The sequence below is a fragment of the Gekko japonicus genome, unplaced genomic scaffold, assembly GCF_001447785.1.
Source record: "Gekko japonicus isolate JY-2015 unplaced genomic scaffold, Gekko_japonicus_V1.1 scaffold251, whole genome shotgun sequence".
Taxonomy (NCBI): domain Eukaryota; kingdom Metazoa; phylum Chordata; class Lepidosauria; order Squamata; family Gekkonidae; genus Gekko; species Gekko japonicus.
The window spans coordinates 419,474-434,157 of NW_015161956.1; the positions used below are offsets into that span (position 1 = coordinate 419,474).

A 14,684-nucleotide genomic window follows, 5' to 3' on the forward strand; every position below is an offset into this window, starting at 1 on the left:
CGGAAGTGTGTCATAAGGCCACACACCCCACCCCCAATGGTCCCAGCCGCCGCCGCCGGCCTTGCAGCTCCACTGCTGAGCCCCATGAGGGGCCCGGCGGTGGACCTGCAAGGCCGGCAGGAGTGCAAGGAAGCCCTGCAAAGGCCCCCCCTGGCCTCAGGCAGGCAGGGGTGGGGAGAGGCAGGGGGGGAGCAACTTACCCCTCCTCTTCTCCTGCCTCCTCCTGGCTGAATGAGGGCCGGAAGCGGGGCGGCCGGAAGCAGGGGGCGGGGCTTTGTCATGTGCCCCGCCCTCGTACCTCACCCGGGGGAACTGCGATCCCCCGCGATCCCCCCCGAAATGACCTCTGATCTGAACTGAGGTTGGTGTTCGAAAATCTAGTAGTCTGTGGCTTTAATCTAACTGGATAAACAAAAGGCAAATTTTATGCTTGGGACTGTGGGGGGAGATTTTTCTGAGTTTGTGAACATGCAGGGTCAAAGCCAAAAGAAAGACACAAAACCTTGCAATCAGGCACTAAAAGAATTGCAGGAAGAATGCTCAAAATGGCTTATTGAAGTTGAATCACAAACGCTTCAAACGCTTGAAAGACCAAGTCCCACCCAGAGAAAGGGAGAAAAACTAATCACTGCATTGCTTTAATTGCAACAAAAGGGGCCACTTTGCAAAGGGCTGTGGAGAGCCACCAGCTAACAGTGGGTTTTTTAAAACGCACAGGAATAGCCCACAATGTAAACAGAGAGGCAGTTTTAAAAATCAAAAGCATGATGGTCCTAATGCAGCATACAAAGGAAACTGTTTTTGTAATGAACCAGAAAACCCTTATTTATGATGATGCTGAATCAGAATCAAAAGAGAGTAAGTGGCTAATACAGATAGTGGAGCATCTAGTCACAGCACACACTGCAAAGATTTCTTTGATGAATGTAATGAAAATGAGAAAGGAGACATAAAATTGCTAATGGTGAATGCATACAGATTCAAGGCATAGATACTGGCACTTTTATGGTGTAGCACACTTCACAAAAATTTCCTAAATTAAGTTGGCAATATCCTGTACAGACCTGAATCAAGCTGTAATTTATTGAGTGTGTCTGCATATGTTTTGGAAGTAAGAAAAGCAAATGCGTGTGTTATATAAGAGCAAAAGGAGTTAGACCTTCATTTCCACACAGAATCAAGAAACATACTAGCAAGCCATTAGAATTAATTCATAGTGATATCCTTTGACCAGTACATGTAACATCAAATGGCGGAAATAGGTATCTTTTAATCTTTCTGGATGATTTCTCAAGGTACTCAGCTGCTGAGGCAAAAGAGTGAAGCTCACAAATTCCTCAAGAGGTACGTCGTTATGGTTTCTAACAAGTTCAGAAGGAAGCCTCAAGTGCTACAAATGGATAACAGTGGTGAACTTATATCACATCACACACAAACCTTCCTGGCAGAGGAAAGTATCCTGCTCAGAAAGTCAGTGAGCTTTACACCTGAGCAGAATGGCATTGCTGAAAGGAAACTCAGAATTTTACTGGAAATGAGTATATGCATGCTCATGGATGCAGGCCTACCGAATAAATGGTGGGGTGAAGCAATCTTGACTGCAAACTATCTCCAGAACATAGATTCAGGTAGGTAAACATGTTGATTTGAACAGTGGCACTTTTAAGATCAACAGAGTTTAATTCTGGGTACAAGCCTTCTTGAGCATGTGCACAGATACATTGAAACACTTTCCCTCAAGCCTTACATATAGGTAGGGGAGTTAGTTGCCAGGAAGGGCTAGTTAGTCACGATGCAAAAATAACTGGGTATAGCTGAGATTGGATTAGAGCAGTTGGTAGACCTGTGAATGGCATAAAATTAGCATATAAATACAAGAGTTAACAAGCAGATGTGAGAACTAAGTTTGAGTCCAGTGGCACTTTTAAGATCAACAAAGTTTAATTCTGGGTGTAAGCGAGAACTGAGAGACTTAGAATGCACAGATGCACGCTTCCTCAAATACACTGAAACAGATTTCCTCAAGCCTTACATATAGTGTGTGTGTGTGTGTGTGTGGGTGTGTGTTTAGTTGCCAGGAAGGGCTAATTAGAGTCAAGATGCATAGAGTCAAGATGCTACAATTCCTCTTAACTGGGAAACATGGGAGGATCGGGGATACTGCGTAAAGCTTCTGTGCTTCCAAGTCAAATGATATATATATTTTTACATTTAACTCAATAGATGGAGACCCCTAGTTTCTCATTTTATAGCACTGTTTTCTAATTTCTGTAATATAGTTTTTGCATTTATTTTTCATATACTGTTTTTATTGCACTGCAAAGCTCAGTCAGTAGCCCAGAACAATGGTAGGGAGGGAGAGATCCATGCACATTTAGCACATGATGACACTAATACCAAACAATAACTTGATGTGCAAAGATTTTTCAGACTCCATATCACTTGCAATGTTGTGTCACACAGTCAGTTCACACATTTAGCTGTCAGTCACCAATAAACCATGATCAAATTATGTACATGCACATGCACATGAGAACCCAGTAAAGAAAGAAACAGCAAGTTGCCCTTCTGTATTCATACAAAAACACCTTCTACCCAGCTTAGAATAGTTTTTTCTGAAAGGCAGCAGCTCTCTGGAGAAACTTTTAAACTGAAAATGCAGGGACATTAGAGATTTTCTTCAGGCAAAGTCTACATTTCCATCAATATCAGAGTTCTTTTTATTTGGGGCTGCTGAAATGACAGAAGGCTCAAGTAGATACTAGAACTGGTCTTTTTGATTAATGGAATATTCAGAGGCCTGGAAGTGGGGGAAATATCCTGCAAGTGTCCCTACAAGGGAAGGGAGAAGGAAAACAAGGTTTTGTTTGTTTGGTGGAAACACAAAGAATACACACTCTGTTTACTGAGAGGTAGGAATAGTGCCTAGCTTCTTCACCCTGCAAGTGTTTCTTTGACACAGGTCTGCCAGACTCTGGTCCCCTCTGGTACTAGTGTAGAGAAGTGTCATTCTCATCTGTGAAATGATGGGAATATCAAAGTTGCATCTCTCCACTTCTCTTTTCTCCTCCTTCATTCTCTGTAGTTTACATGTCATAGCCACCCCTGATCTTTACAGCCACTTTGTGTTCCGTTTTGACCTGCATGGACTACAGTAGAGAAATTAAAGGTTGTCTCCACCCTGTCTGGTTTCCTGAAGGGAAACCCCCCCAAAACCTAGTAATCTTTAACAAAGCAAAATTATTGTGATATGTATTACTAAAAGAAATATTTTATCCTTGACAGCAAGTCTCATAAATAATTGTTGGGTTTTTTCCCTTTTTTTCTGGCAGTTCCTAAAAAAATGGATTTTTAAAAAAATCTCTGCAGTTGGTTCAGTGTTATTTTTGAGCTAATCAATTACCTTTCAACGTCACCGTTCCTCACCTATAAACCATTATCATTAATTATTTTTTAACCACACCTCGGCACAGCTCAGTTCTACACAACCACCTGGGAGGCAGACTAGGGAAGTTTATGCTTTTAAGGGCTTATCGGATTTAGCTTGCTCACTAGGATGTTTTAACGGCGGAATCTGCTTCGGTGAAATAATACACAGAAGCATAAGGCCACCATTATGTTCTGGGTCAACGGCACCACTAACTTCACCGGATATTTTGAAGACCTCTACAGGCTGGTGTAGAGCTGCAGAATAACAAGGCTCGTGTTCTCAGCACAGGAAACTCAATCAGCCTAATAAGAGACATCGTCTCTTGCGCTCTGTGCCGATCAAAGGTCTGGCCAACTCACTGAAACAAGCGATAATGCCAAGCTTCTCCTCCTGGGCGCAGAGATCAAGTGAGTCCCCCAGGACCGTATGGCATTGCTGACACTGGTACAGCATACATTCTTCTAGCCGGAGACGCCGATCTTTTAGGACGCTGCTGCTGGAGTCCTCTAGCACCTTTGTCCTCTCCTGTTCTTGGCGCCAGTTCCTCGTCTCGGGCCTCGATCGCTCCACCATGATTGCACCCCCGGTTCGGGATTCCTGAAAGAACTGCAGCAGCTGCCGACGCACCGCCATTTCGTATCCGCCAGAATTTCAAACCTAACTTCCCGCCTCTTGTCTCTTGGAGCGTTTCCTGAGCCTCTCTAATTGGAGGAACCCGAGGATCTTCCCTTTGATTGGCCAATCGTCCTCGTCGTAACACTACCCGAGCGAATCACATAATGAACCTCCAGTAGAAGGAATCGTTTTGTTTTCACCCAAACGGCGAGGCAGTGGACGTTTAAAAACGAACAGATTAATCCTGGGCTTCTACTGGTCGTGGCTCTCTTTCTCGCCTCAGCAGTGGTCGGGGCCCTAAGCCAATAGAGTAGCGCGAAAGGCGATTTTGAAAAAAAGAGGGCAGGACAAGTAGTGCGCGCGGGGGGGGTGAATTTGAAGTGCGGCGGTTGAGTGTCGTTTTATTTTTAGGCGGCGTTGTCAGGTTCAGCCATGGAGGTGACTTATCTGCAGCAGTTGGAAACGCTCAAATACAGCGAGCTCCAGCGCCTGGCTAAAGGCGCAGGATTGAAGGCGAACCTCAAGGTGCGCGGGAGGTGGGCAGAAGAGCGGGCTCTCCCCCCCCCGGCTTTTTGCTGGCCGAAGAAAACCCGGTCCGCTCTCTCTTTTGCCTTTAAGTGGCAGTTGCAAGTTGAAGCGCAGCAGTTTCCCCTTCGGATTTCTGCGGCTCGGACCGCAGTAGAATGAGGCGGATTGGAAAACTGGTACCCTAAAGGGGGGGGGGGGGGGGAAAAATGAAAAACTTGGGCCGCCCAGCATCCAGAGACACCTCAGGCTTTAGCTGTCCGGTCTCTCTCACTGCTTTTTAACGTCTCTTGAGCCCGTGCCTTTAACAGCTGCTGTTAAGCAAATGATGCTAACTAGAAAACAGCGATGGGGAAAGCTTCACCTGCTTACCTTCTTAATTTCTGGCTATCGCTGCACAACAAGCCCTGTAAACCAATGTAGCCGTCCTACCTTAATCTTGTCTTAGAGGCCAGGTACAAACCGATGGTTTTTACCTGGGTGATACGTGATAACTATTTGTTGTTGTTCAGTCGCACAGTCGAGTCCGACTCTTCGCGACCCCCCATGGACCAGATCCCGCCAGGCCCTCCTGTCTTCCGCCGTCCTCTGAAGTTGGCTCAATTTCATGTTCGTTGCATCGATGACACTGTCTAACCATCTCATCCTTTGCCGTCCTATTACTATTACTCCTTAACTATTACTCCTTGGTTAACTTCAGTGACAGAGTGGGGATTTGAATTTGGGTCTTCCAGATCCTAATCCAGTGGTGGCGAACCTTTTAGAGACCGAGTGCCCAAACTGCGACCCAAAACCCACTTATTTATCGCAAAGTGCCAACACTCCAATTTAACCTGAATACTGAATACTTTAGAAAAAACAACTCATACATTAACTTAAGATGATCCAAACAAAGTAAGGAAAGCAATCCCAAATGCTTTCATTTACTTAAAATTATTTGGCAGAGAATTTGACATTTTAATGATGGTCTGGGGCGATGGCACGAGTGCCCACAGAGAGGGCTCTGAGTGCCACCTCTGGCACCCGTGCCATAGGTTTGCCACCTAGTCAGATGCTAACCACTATATGACACTGCTGTTTTCATACTGATGGTTGCAGTTTTTATTGGTACTGTTTTATTGTATGCTGCCTTGAGTACCTTGTGGAGAGGTAGGATATAAAACATTTTAAATAAATAAATAAATAGCTAATTTAAAATTATGTTGCATTTGTGTGTCTAGATATACTTGAGATAGCATCTGTTTTTAATCAGTGTTACTCATAAAGAACAGAAAATACTTTTGTGTGAGGAAAAGGACTGTATGCAGCTAATTTTCCTGCAATGCATTTAAATGGCTACCATTTAATTTGTTATACTTCTTTTTCTCTATTACAGTGTTTCCCCAAACTTCTGATGTGAAACATATTGCCATTAAAGATATACTGTTTGTGTACTGTTCAAATAAGATGTCTAATAGTTTACATCCCATTTTTTCCCAAATCCATGGGATTCAAAGTAGACTATATCATTAAAACCAGATAAAATCTCTTTCACAAAAATACAGCACAAATAACAAGAGAGCAAGCTAGAAAGCAGACTGCATGCCTACTTTAATAAGCTATAAATTATTTGAGATCAGAATACCTGAAAGCTGGCTCTGCTTAATTTTTTTTTTAATGCTGGTAGTTGTTACGGTTCTTCACAGTTTTTTTCTGTGTGATATATTATATTGCAAAATATGATTTCCCTATTCTGAGCATTTTTGGAAGCACTGTCTCCCAAAAAAGAGATAGAAAAAACAAGTATTTCAAGATAAATTGATAATTGGAAGGGAGCAATTTTTCCTTTATCCACAATTTTGTATATTTACTATATGATTTGTCATGCTGTGCTGATTTTTGTGTTTTATGTGCTGAACATTATCTTCACAAATCCAAGTCTGTCTACTGCTCAAATAATGCTGTAACTATTTTATAGGCGGACAAGCTGTTAAAAGCACTGAAGCAGCACTTTTATGAAATCATACAAGAAAACAGAAATACAGTAAGTATAGAAATGTCTTGACTAAATTTCTTTGTTGAAAAGAAGGGGGGTTCTAAAATCCAAAAAATTCAGTGCTTTCCCTGGAGTGCAGTGCCACCAAAACACCGTTTACCTAAACAAGTACTGAAGTGACAAATTTTCTGACTTGCAATTTATGGATCTGTCAGTGGAAGGTGCTTATGATCACAGATCTTTCCTACATTTCCCTGCCCTCGGCAGTCATTTCCAACACAAAGAATGTTCATTTTTGAAGTCATGGGATTTGTGTGGACTAATAATAACCATACAGCTTTGGAGGTTGTATTGGGAAAAGGGGATCAAATGGTGCTGCCTCTTCCATCAGCACAGCTCCACTGAAAGAAGAGAGGGCAATTTCAGCCCCTCCTCACTGTTGCCTTCCTTTTTTTGGCTCCCCAAAGGGGATTTTTTATTGCTATTCTATAAACTACAAAGAAAATAGGGAAGGGATTCTAATGTCTACGGGAGAAAGAAAGTTAACCACTAAAAACCCAAGTAGTGAAGATCATTACATAAGTTTATAAATTGCTTAATCTAATCTATTATTAATACAATGAGCTTGAATGTTTAAATCTAGCCAATATTCCCCAAAACCTGATATCAATTACTCTTTAAGACAATCACAAAAGCATCAAACTTAAATGTAGCTTCTTAAAGGTGGAATTCAGAGTCCCTCCGCATCTCATTTCTTGGCATTTCTTTTCCTCAAATCATAATCTCTTTTGGGGGCTGCTGCACCCAACTCCGAATCAGAGTCATCCTTGGTAGTTGAAGAAAAGTTTTCACTGCTTTCTTTATCCTGGTCTTCATCTTTGTCGTCTTCTCCGGACCTTCCCAGTTGCTGCTTCAAGAACTCATTTGCTTTCTTAACGGAGTCAATTTTTTTCTTTTTAAAAATTTATTCTGAAGACTAGGCCTTCGGGAACCAACCATTTGTACTGTATGCTGTTGTTTGTAAAAACAATGCCAAGTCTTTGAATTTCTTCCTTAAGCTGCGATGGTTTCTCTTTCTCGCCTCTCCGCCCTGCCATTTTTGAGGATTGTTTACTTTTAGAAAAGTTTGCCAAAGTCTGTTTTCCACCAAAACGCTTTGCTGTGCTCTTGTGTGCGTCTTAAATCAGTTCTATGGGCTTTTACGGCCGGCGCCCTCTTTTTAAATTGATCTGCTTGGATATCGTGTCTGGGAGTTCCCTCCCCCGCTCGCTTAAATCAGAGGGGCTTTCTAGCTGAAACTCGGTGTTTTGCTTTTACCACGACTCACAGTTCATCATTGGTCCTAGGGACTCGCCTCAGGTATGTGTAAAACGCTCGATCTTCATGCACTTGTCCTGGTCAGCAACTCTAGAGCCATACGGTTGCACAGCAGCAGGACCTTCAGGGCAGCGGGAAGCCTCGATTCCCTGGCATCGAGCCGGAAAAGAGGCAATCCTTCAAAAGCCCCATGGCTAGGAGCCCAAACACAAGGGCTCCGGGTGGGATAGCAGACAATCGCACCCCCTCCTATCCACTGGCGTTTGGATCGCGACCCTGGGAGCTCACCAGGGTCGCGTCCGCCATCGTGCTGCCAAAAACCGGAAGTCCCTCACTATTGCCTTCCAATTCATGCAAGTCCTCCAGGAAGGACTTTTGGGGGAGGGGATCATGAAGTTCAACCCAACATCATGAGAGACATTGTGAAATGAACTAAAGATCTATGATATCCCCATAATATTGTGTTACAGCAATTGGTGGTAGCTGATAAATCTAGCACATTGCTTCACTGGTAATCATTAACTGGAAAAAAACAGTACATAGAAATAATAGGATCCAACTTCCTTTGCGCAGGTCAACAAAAGAGACTCCTCTTCTACAGATACCAAGGAGCTTGATGACAGTCAGATACCTCTAAATGTAACCTCTGTAACCCAAAGGTATAGAAAAAAGAAGGGAGCTGATGATGATCAGGGAAATCCAGAAAGAAAAACTGTTCATGAGGAAAATCAAGAACTCTGTCCAGAGAAAGAGGTAATCTTACATGTAGCTTTAAATTATAAATACTCCACAGCCCGTCAAAAGTATTTGATACTAGATGATGGGGAAAGTCCTTTGTACTATGTAAATTGATGGTTATGGCTCCGGTTGCAAAAACAGTAAAGACAATAAACAATTTACTATGTAAACCTAGCAATATCTAATGCCTAAGTGCTTTTGAACAAGCAGTTTCAGCAGTGATTTTCACAGGTTTGCATGAAAATCCTGAAAGTTCTTTTTGGGGGGTGTAGCAGGATTTTCTTGCTGATCATGTTTTTATGCAGAAATGAGCTCATATCAGGTTCATCTATTGGTCAAACTGATTGCATGAAGTTGTTTTTATCTTTGAAACCTAATTAAAACCATTACAGAAACATTAGATCTATTGCCTTTTAATAGAGATTAAGATTTAAGTTTGCCTTTCTAACCTTGCTTATAAAAAAGATAATGAGCACATATCCTGTTTTTTTTAGATGTACCTGTTTGATTATCTCATCAGTACTTATAAGCCAATCGTTTATCTTGATGATTATCACATGTTTAAATTAGGAAAGATTTAATGTATGATAAAATTGCTGTTTTTCTATATAAATGCATTGATGTGATAAGCAGATCACATTTCTCTGGATGGAAATCTCAGAAGAGATTAGGTGAGGTTTCTGTTTCTGTACGTAACTTGGTTCTATGGAGAAATTCCTAAAAACAGTTTAAGTTAACACTCTGAAATCTGGATTACTTTAAAATGTGGTTGAGAAATTGTAAGAGATTCGATGTTTTTGTCACTTGTTCTTGAGGTAGCTATAGGGCTAATCCTCACATGCTTGTATTTTCTAACATCTTGTTTAACAAAGAAAATTATTTCTTTTTTACAATAGAAGATAGAAACTCTCTGAAGGTAATAGCTGAAAGAACAGAACGACCATTGGATACTCACCGTGAAGGGTCCTTCTCCTCTGAGGCTTGGAGGACATCTTGTGGGTGATTCCTATCCATCACTTAGGGAGGCAGAACTAATTCAAAGCTTCCTATTTCCTGTGGTGGGAGTCACCCTAGGCTCAGTTCTGGTGCTCCGAAAGCAGTACTCTAAAAATTGACATTCTGAACGAAAAACAGACAAACCAGAATAACCTGCTAACTTTTTAGAAAAAGAACAACCAAAGCACTGTGAACAGGAAGAATTATCAGATAGAACGGTTCACTCTCTCTGTGAAAAAAACTGTTATAGAAAAAAGGGAAAACAATGTAAGAAGGAACAGTGAAAAAAACTGTTATAGAAAAAAAGGGAAAACAATGTAAGAAGGAACAGAGGATGACGACCCGGGAGGTCCAAGATGTCCTCCAAGCCTTAGAGGAGAAGGACCCTTCACGGTGAGTATCCAATGGTCGTTCTCCCTCTGAGGTGGAGGCCATCTTGTGGGACCTCCCAGAGCAGTGTCCCTAAATGTTGGGAGGGGGGGTCGTCATCACAGGAAAGAACAGATTGAAGCACTCTCCTGCCGAAAGCTGCATCCACAGAGTCGTATACGTTGATCTTATAATATCTAATGAAAGTGGACAGAGAGGACCACGTAGCGGCCTTGCAGACTTCCGCCACCGAAGCTCTGTTAACGAAAGCTGCATTTGTAGCTGTGCAGAGAATGCGCCGTGATCCCGTCTGGTGGGTTTTGGTTCAGACTCTTGTACACTTCCGCTATGCATGTTCTAAGTACCTTACTAATGGCCGCACTAGACATTTTCTTCCCTGTGTGAGGAGGAGATATATTCACAAACATGGCTTTGGTTCTCCTGAATGAAGCTGTTCTGAGAATGTAGCACTTGAGGGCCCTACTTATGTCTAAAGCGTGCCAAAGCTTCTCCTTAGGATGAGTAGGATTCGGGGCAAATGATGGCAGGCAGATTTCCTGCACTCTATGGAACTGTGTGTTGATTTTGGGACAGAAGGTAGGGTCTGTTCTCAGGACTACCTTATCTTTGTGAAAAAGACAAAGGTCCGACCGGATGGATAGCGCACTCAGTTCTGATATTCTCCTGGCGGAGGTTATGGCCACCAAAAAAAGAACATCCTTAGGAGCTGAAGAGAAATGTCCTTAATTGGTTTGAAGGGTGCTGTTGTGAGTGCTGTGTGGACCGTGTTGAGCTTCCAAGTTGGAAACCTGTGTTTTGTAGCAGGAAGTTTGGATGTTGAGAAACTGGAAAGCTGTTGAGAGGTGGAAGGACCGAGGTTGGGCAGCAGTCTGCCTCTTTAGAGTTGCTGCTCTTAGCCCCCTTGCCATTCCCTCTTGGAGAAAGTTCAGAGTACCTGCGAGTTTAGGGTATAAAGGATCTACTCTCTTCCTTCTGGCCCAGCGAATGAAGGCCTTCCATGTACAGTTATAGATTCTGGAGGTAGATGGTCGCCAGGAGGCCAGGATCATGTTGACAACCAAAGGATTATATCCCAGATCTAGTAGTTTTCTCCTCTCAATTTCCATGCGGTCAAACAGAACCACTCTGGTCTTGGATGCCAAAGTAGTCCCTGGATCAGCATGTACGGTGAAGTGGGAAGATGTAGAGGTGGAGACACCGCCATCTGCTGCAGGGATGTGAAGCACGGTCATCATGGCCAGTAGGGTGCCACCACTATTACGTACGCTCTCAGGATCCGAATCCGTCTTAGGAACTTCGGAAGGATTGGCAGTGGATGGAAGGCGTAAAGCAGACCTCAAGGCCATGGGGCCGTCAAGGTGTCCATGTCCTCCACTTGAGGGTGGTAGTATTGAGTGAAAAACCTGTCCAGCTGTGCGTTGGTTGGTGACGCGAAGAGATCCACTAGTGGTGTTCCCAGTGTTTCTGTTATGAGCTGAAAGACCTTCTCATTGAGGGACCATTCGCTCTCTTGTATCAACTGACGACTCAGCCAATCTGCCTGGACGTTTACCACTCCTTTTATGTGTTCCACCTTGATTGAAGAAAGATTGGATTCAGCCCACTTCAACAATCTCTTTGCTTCCCTGTGAAGAGCTAGTGACCTGGAACCTCCCCGCTTGTTCAGGTAGGCTTTTGCTGATATGTTGTCCGTCCTGATGAGAATATGCCGTCCCTGGATGAGGGAGGCAAATTGTTGCAACGGCAATCTAATGGCTTGCAGCTCTAACAGATTGATAGGGAGTTTCTGTTCCGCTGGGGACCACTTGCCTTGTGCCGTCAGATGTTGCAGGGTGGCTTCCCACCCCGACAGGCTGGCATCTGTGAAGATCTGGGTTCTGTCTGGAATCCAAAACATCTTGCCTTGAGTGAGATTGTTGAGATTTTTTTTCTTGCTTGTGTTCAACCTGAAGGAAGAAATGTATACAAAACAGAAAAGCAAGGTGGGGATGTAAGTGAAATGTTCCTTTTACAAGTTTCTGATCAGTACCTTTGAATTACAGGTTTTTTCTGAGCTGAAAGAAAGAGAAGAGCCACAGGATGCTGAATCTGAAAGGACAGTGAAGATGAACCAACCTGAGTATTTGACAAGCAGTGGGATCACAAAGAATATGGCCACGCCAAGTCAATGTAAAGAGAGAATTTCGACTAAATGTGGAAGAGCTGAAAGTAAGCCCTGCTCATAAGGTGGAATACTGGTTTATGATGGTATGGTAGTACAGTGGTGGGTATCTTGTTTGGCCTTCAGATTTTTGTTGGAAAACTTTCATAAATTCAAATTTATTTTAAAAAGCTGATTCTCATTCAAATAAAAGTTTGGAGGCAGCCAAAAAAAAGACCTTTGATTACTGTGATGTAAGTGCACTATATTATTCTCAAATGATTTTCAAGGAGAGCTGGCAAGAGAGAGCGGGCCTCTTGTATTTGAGCAATAATGGATTGATGATATAATTCTTCAATGACAAACTGTTTAGAACAGGATCTCTGTTGTATTATTTTATTTCTTTATTAATGTCTTTCCTTTCCACAAAATAGTTGCAACAACTCAGTACAAAGCTATAGAGGCATAAGAGTAATTGTATGGAATCATTGATGGAGAGGAGAAAACCTGGATGTGGCCAGTTTACCTTGAAAAATGTGAAAATTATAAGAATGGTTTGAGCTGTTTGCTAGCATTCTAAAAAGCTTTGTCCTTGGTTTTGTGCAATCAGGAAAGACTCTTGTGGACCCTCTTTCTGGAAAGAAACCTCAGTACACAACTAGTGTATCAAAATCTGGGAGAACAGGATTTGCTTCTACCACGCCAAGTAAGTAGACAAAAATCTTAAGTCATCAGGGTCCCTGTACTGTAGATTTTGAAAGGGAAGTCATGTTCTTGATTCTCAGTGTGCCATCTGTTGCTTTTACAGATCATGCTAATGGTTTGTTTTTTTGCTTCAGTTGCTTTGAGTTTAGAAAGCTTTCTCACATATTTATCACAGGAAGAATTTTGAAATAAATCTTGTCCTTCTGTAATCTGTTACAAGTAACATTTAATATTTACTGTCCCAATACTGAAATCCAATTACTTGAACTATTCAGTGCCCCATCAGGCACCTATGTACCTTTTCTGTTTCTTGATTTGTATATTAGTTTGAGCTAAGGGAATTCTGCACATAGCACAGCTTGACAGCCCCATGTGGTGTGGTGGTGGATGGATCTACAGCAGGGAATCCTCCAATTATACAAATGTCATTACATGAGCAGAACACTGGAACCACCCATTGTCCAAATCAAAAGCACAGTAAATACCAAGGCCAAAATAGGAGAAAACAGACACCTATTGAAAAAAGAAAGATAAAATTGCTTTCATACGGTATTTGGCTTTCATTATGATCCTAACTAGCTGCCTGAGGAAGCTGAAGACAGCATAAATTTGTCACATTGCAACAGTTTAAGAGAACTGCTATCAATGATCAGATGTTTATTGTGTCTCCACAGTACTTAATTTGACAAGCCTTTATTGGCATATGTATGAAGATCAGATTAAATACAGATCGGAAAATACAAATCCGTATAGGGTAAAATTGGAGCTATGACACAGAAAAACAGCATAAAAGCAGAGAAACCTAGTGGTTAGTATTATTTATCAGAATGTATAGCCATAGCACTAAGAAGAAACCTTGCTACTATTTCAGTTATTTCCGTATCTGGATTATCAAGCAAAAAAAGAACCTTAAAATTGTTAGGAATCTCTAAGAATTGAGCTAATATAGGGTACAGAAGATCCTGACGGGGTGCCAAATAAAAGGGACGCGTTTCAACACAGTCCTTCATACGAGGACAGCACCTGCTAAAATAGGGGAATTGGCTTTTCACCTCAGCTACTTTTATCCTATGGATCTGAACAAGCCAAAGGGCTAATTAAACAAAGAGAACGACAATCTGATACACTAAGGTTTCAAGACTTGGGGTGTTGCTAAATATCAAAAGCACCATTAAGCAGGCTACATATTTGACTTCAGTGGAGGAAAAGAACTCTAGAAGGGCATTTGCCCTAGTCAGATGTTCTGCCCTTTCATCTGTGGTTATTCAAGGCAGGTACAATAAAAACCCCTTCCCTGAAAGGCTATGAACATGCACTTCATGCGAAGTTAAATTGGTAGAGTATATGTTTTTCAGTTGCCCATTCTACAGAGAAAGAGAAGTTCAAGGAATGTCCGTGGAACATGTGCTTCACCGAACATCGCTTCCCACAGGCCAAAATTCAACATGGATTTTGCTCTGTGCACCACCAGTTCATGTCTGCTCTGTGCACCACCAGTTCATGTCCACCTGTATAAATTTATGGACACTAATGATTCTTTATTCCTAAAATTAAAAAGGAAACGGGAACTTGTTCTTTTGGTGAAGAAAGCTAGTGTGGTTATTTGGACTTGTGAGACCATTTTATATGATAGTAGTGGCAACATTTTTCTGTTATGTATTTGAAGAAAATCAAATCTACAGCTGGAGAAAAAAGGTAATTATTGCTAAATAAACACTACGGAATAGAAACATACTGGTTTTACGATAACTGGAACCCCAGTGCATATTTCAACAGCAATAGAACTTTCACAGTCCAGCCCTAAGCAAAATTAAACCGCTTTAAGAAGGGATGTCAAACTCATTTAATCTGGC

The 14,684-nt window shown here is 42.1% G+C and overlaps 2 protein-coding genes across 2 annotated transcripts in view; one reads left to right on the top strand and one right to left on the bottom strand.

Annotated features, from left to right (window-relative positions):
• OIP5 (Opa interacting protein 5) overlaps positions 1–4,063 on the bottom strand; it is a 29,721-nt gene extending 25,658 nt beyond the window's left edge. Inside the window, exon 1 of the mRNA XM_015429520.1 lies at positions 3,790–4,063. Coding sequence (XP_015285006.1) covers positions 3,790–4,063 — 274 coding nt within the window. The remainder of the gene's footprint in view (positions 1–3,789) is intronic.
• Positions 4,064–4,462: 399 nt separating this feature from the next.
• Positions 4,463–14,684, top strand: part of NUSAP1 (nucleolar and spindle associated protein 1) — a 25,196-nt gene continuing 14,974 nt past the window's right edge. Inside the window, exons 1-5 of the mRNA XM_015429514.1 lie at positions 4,463–4,570; positions 6,528–6,593; positions 8,436–8,615; positions 12,029–12,194; positions 12,737–12,832. Of these exons, the coding sequence (XP_015285000.1) occupies positions 4,478–4,570; positions 6,528–6,593; positions 8,436–8,615; positions 12,029–12,194; positions 12,737–12,832 (601 nt within the window). The 5' untranslated portion in view covers positions 4,463–4,477. The remainder of the gene's footprint in view (positions 4,571–6,527; positions 6,594–8,435; positions 8,616–12,028; positions 12,195–12,736; positions 12,833–14,684) is intronic.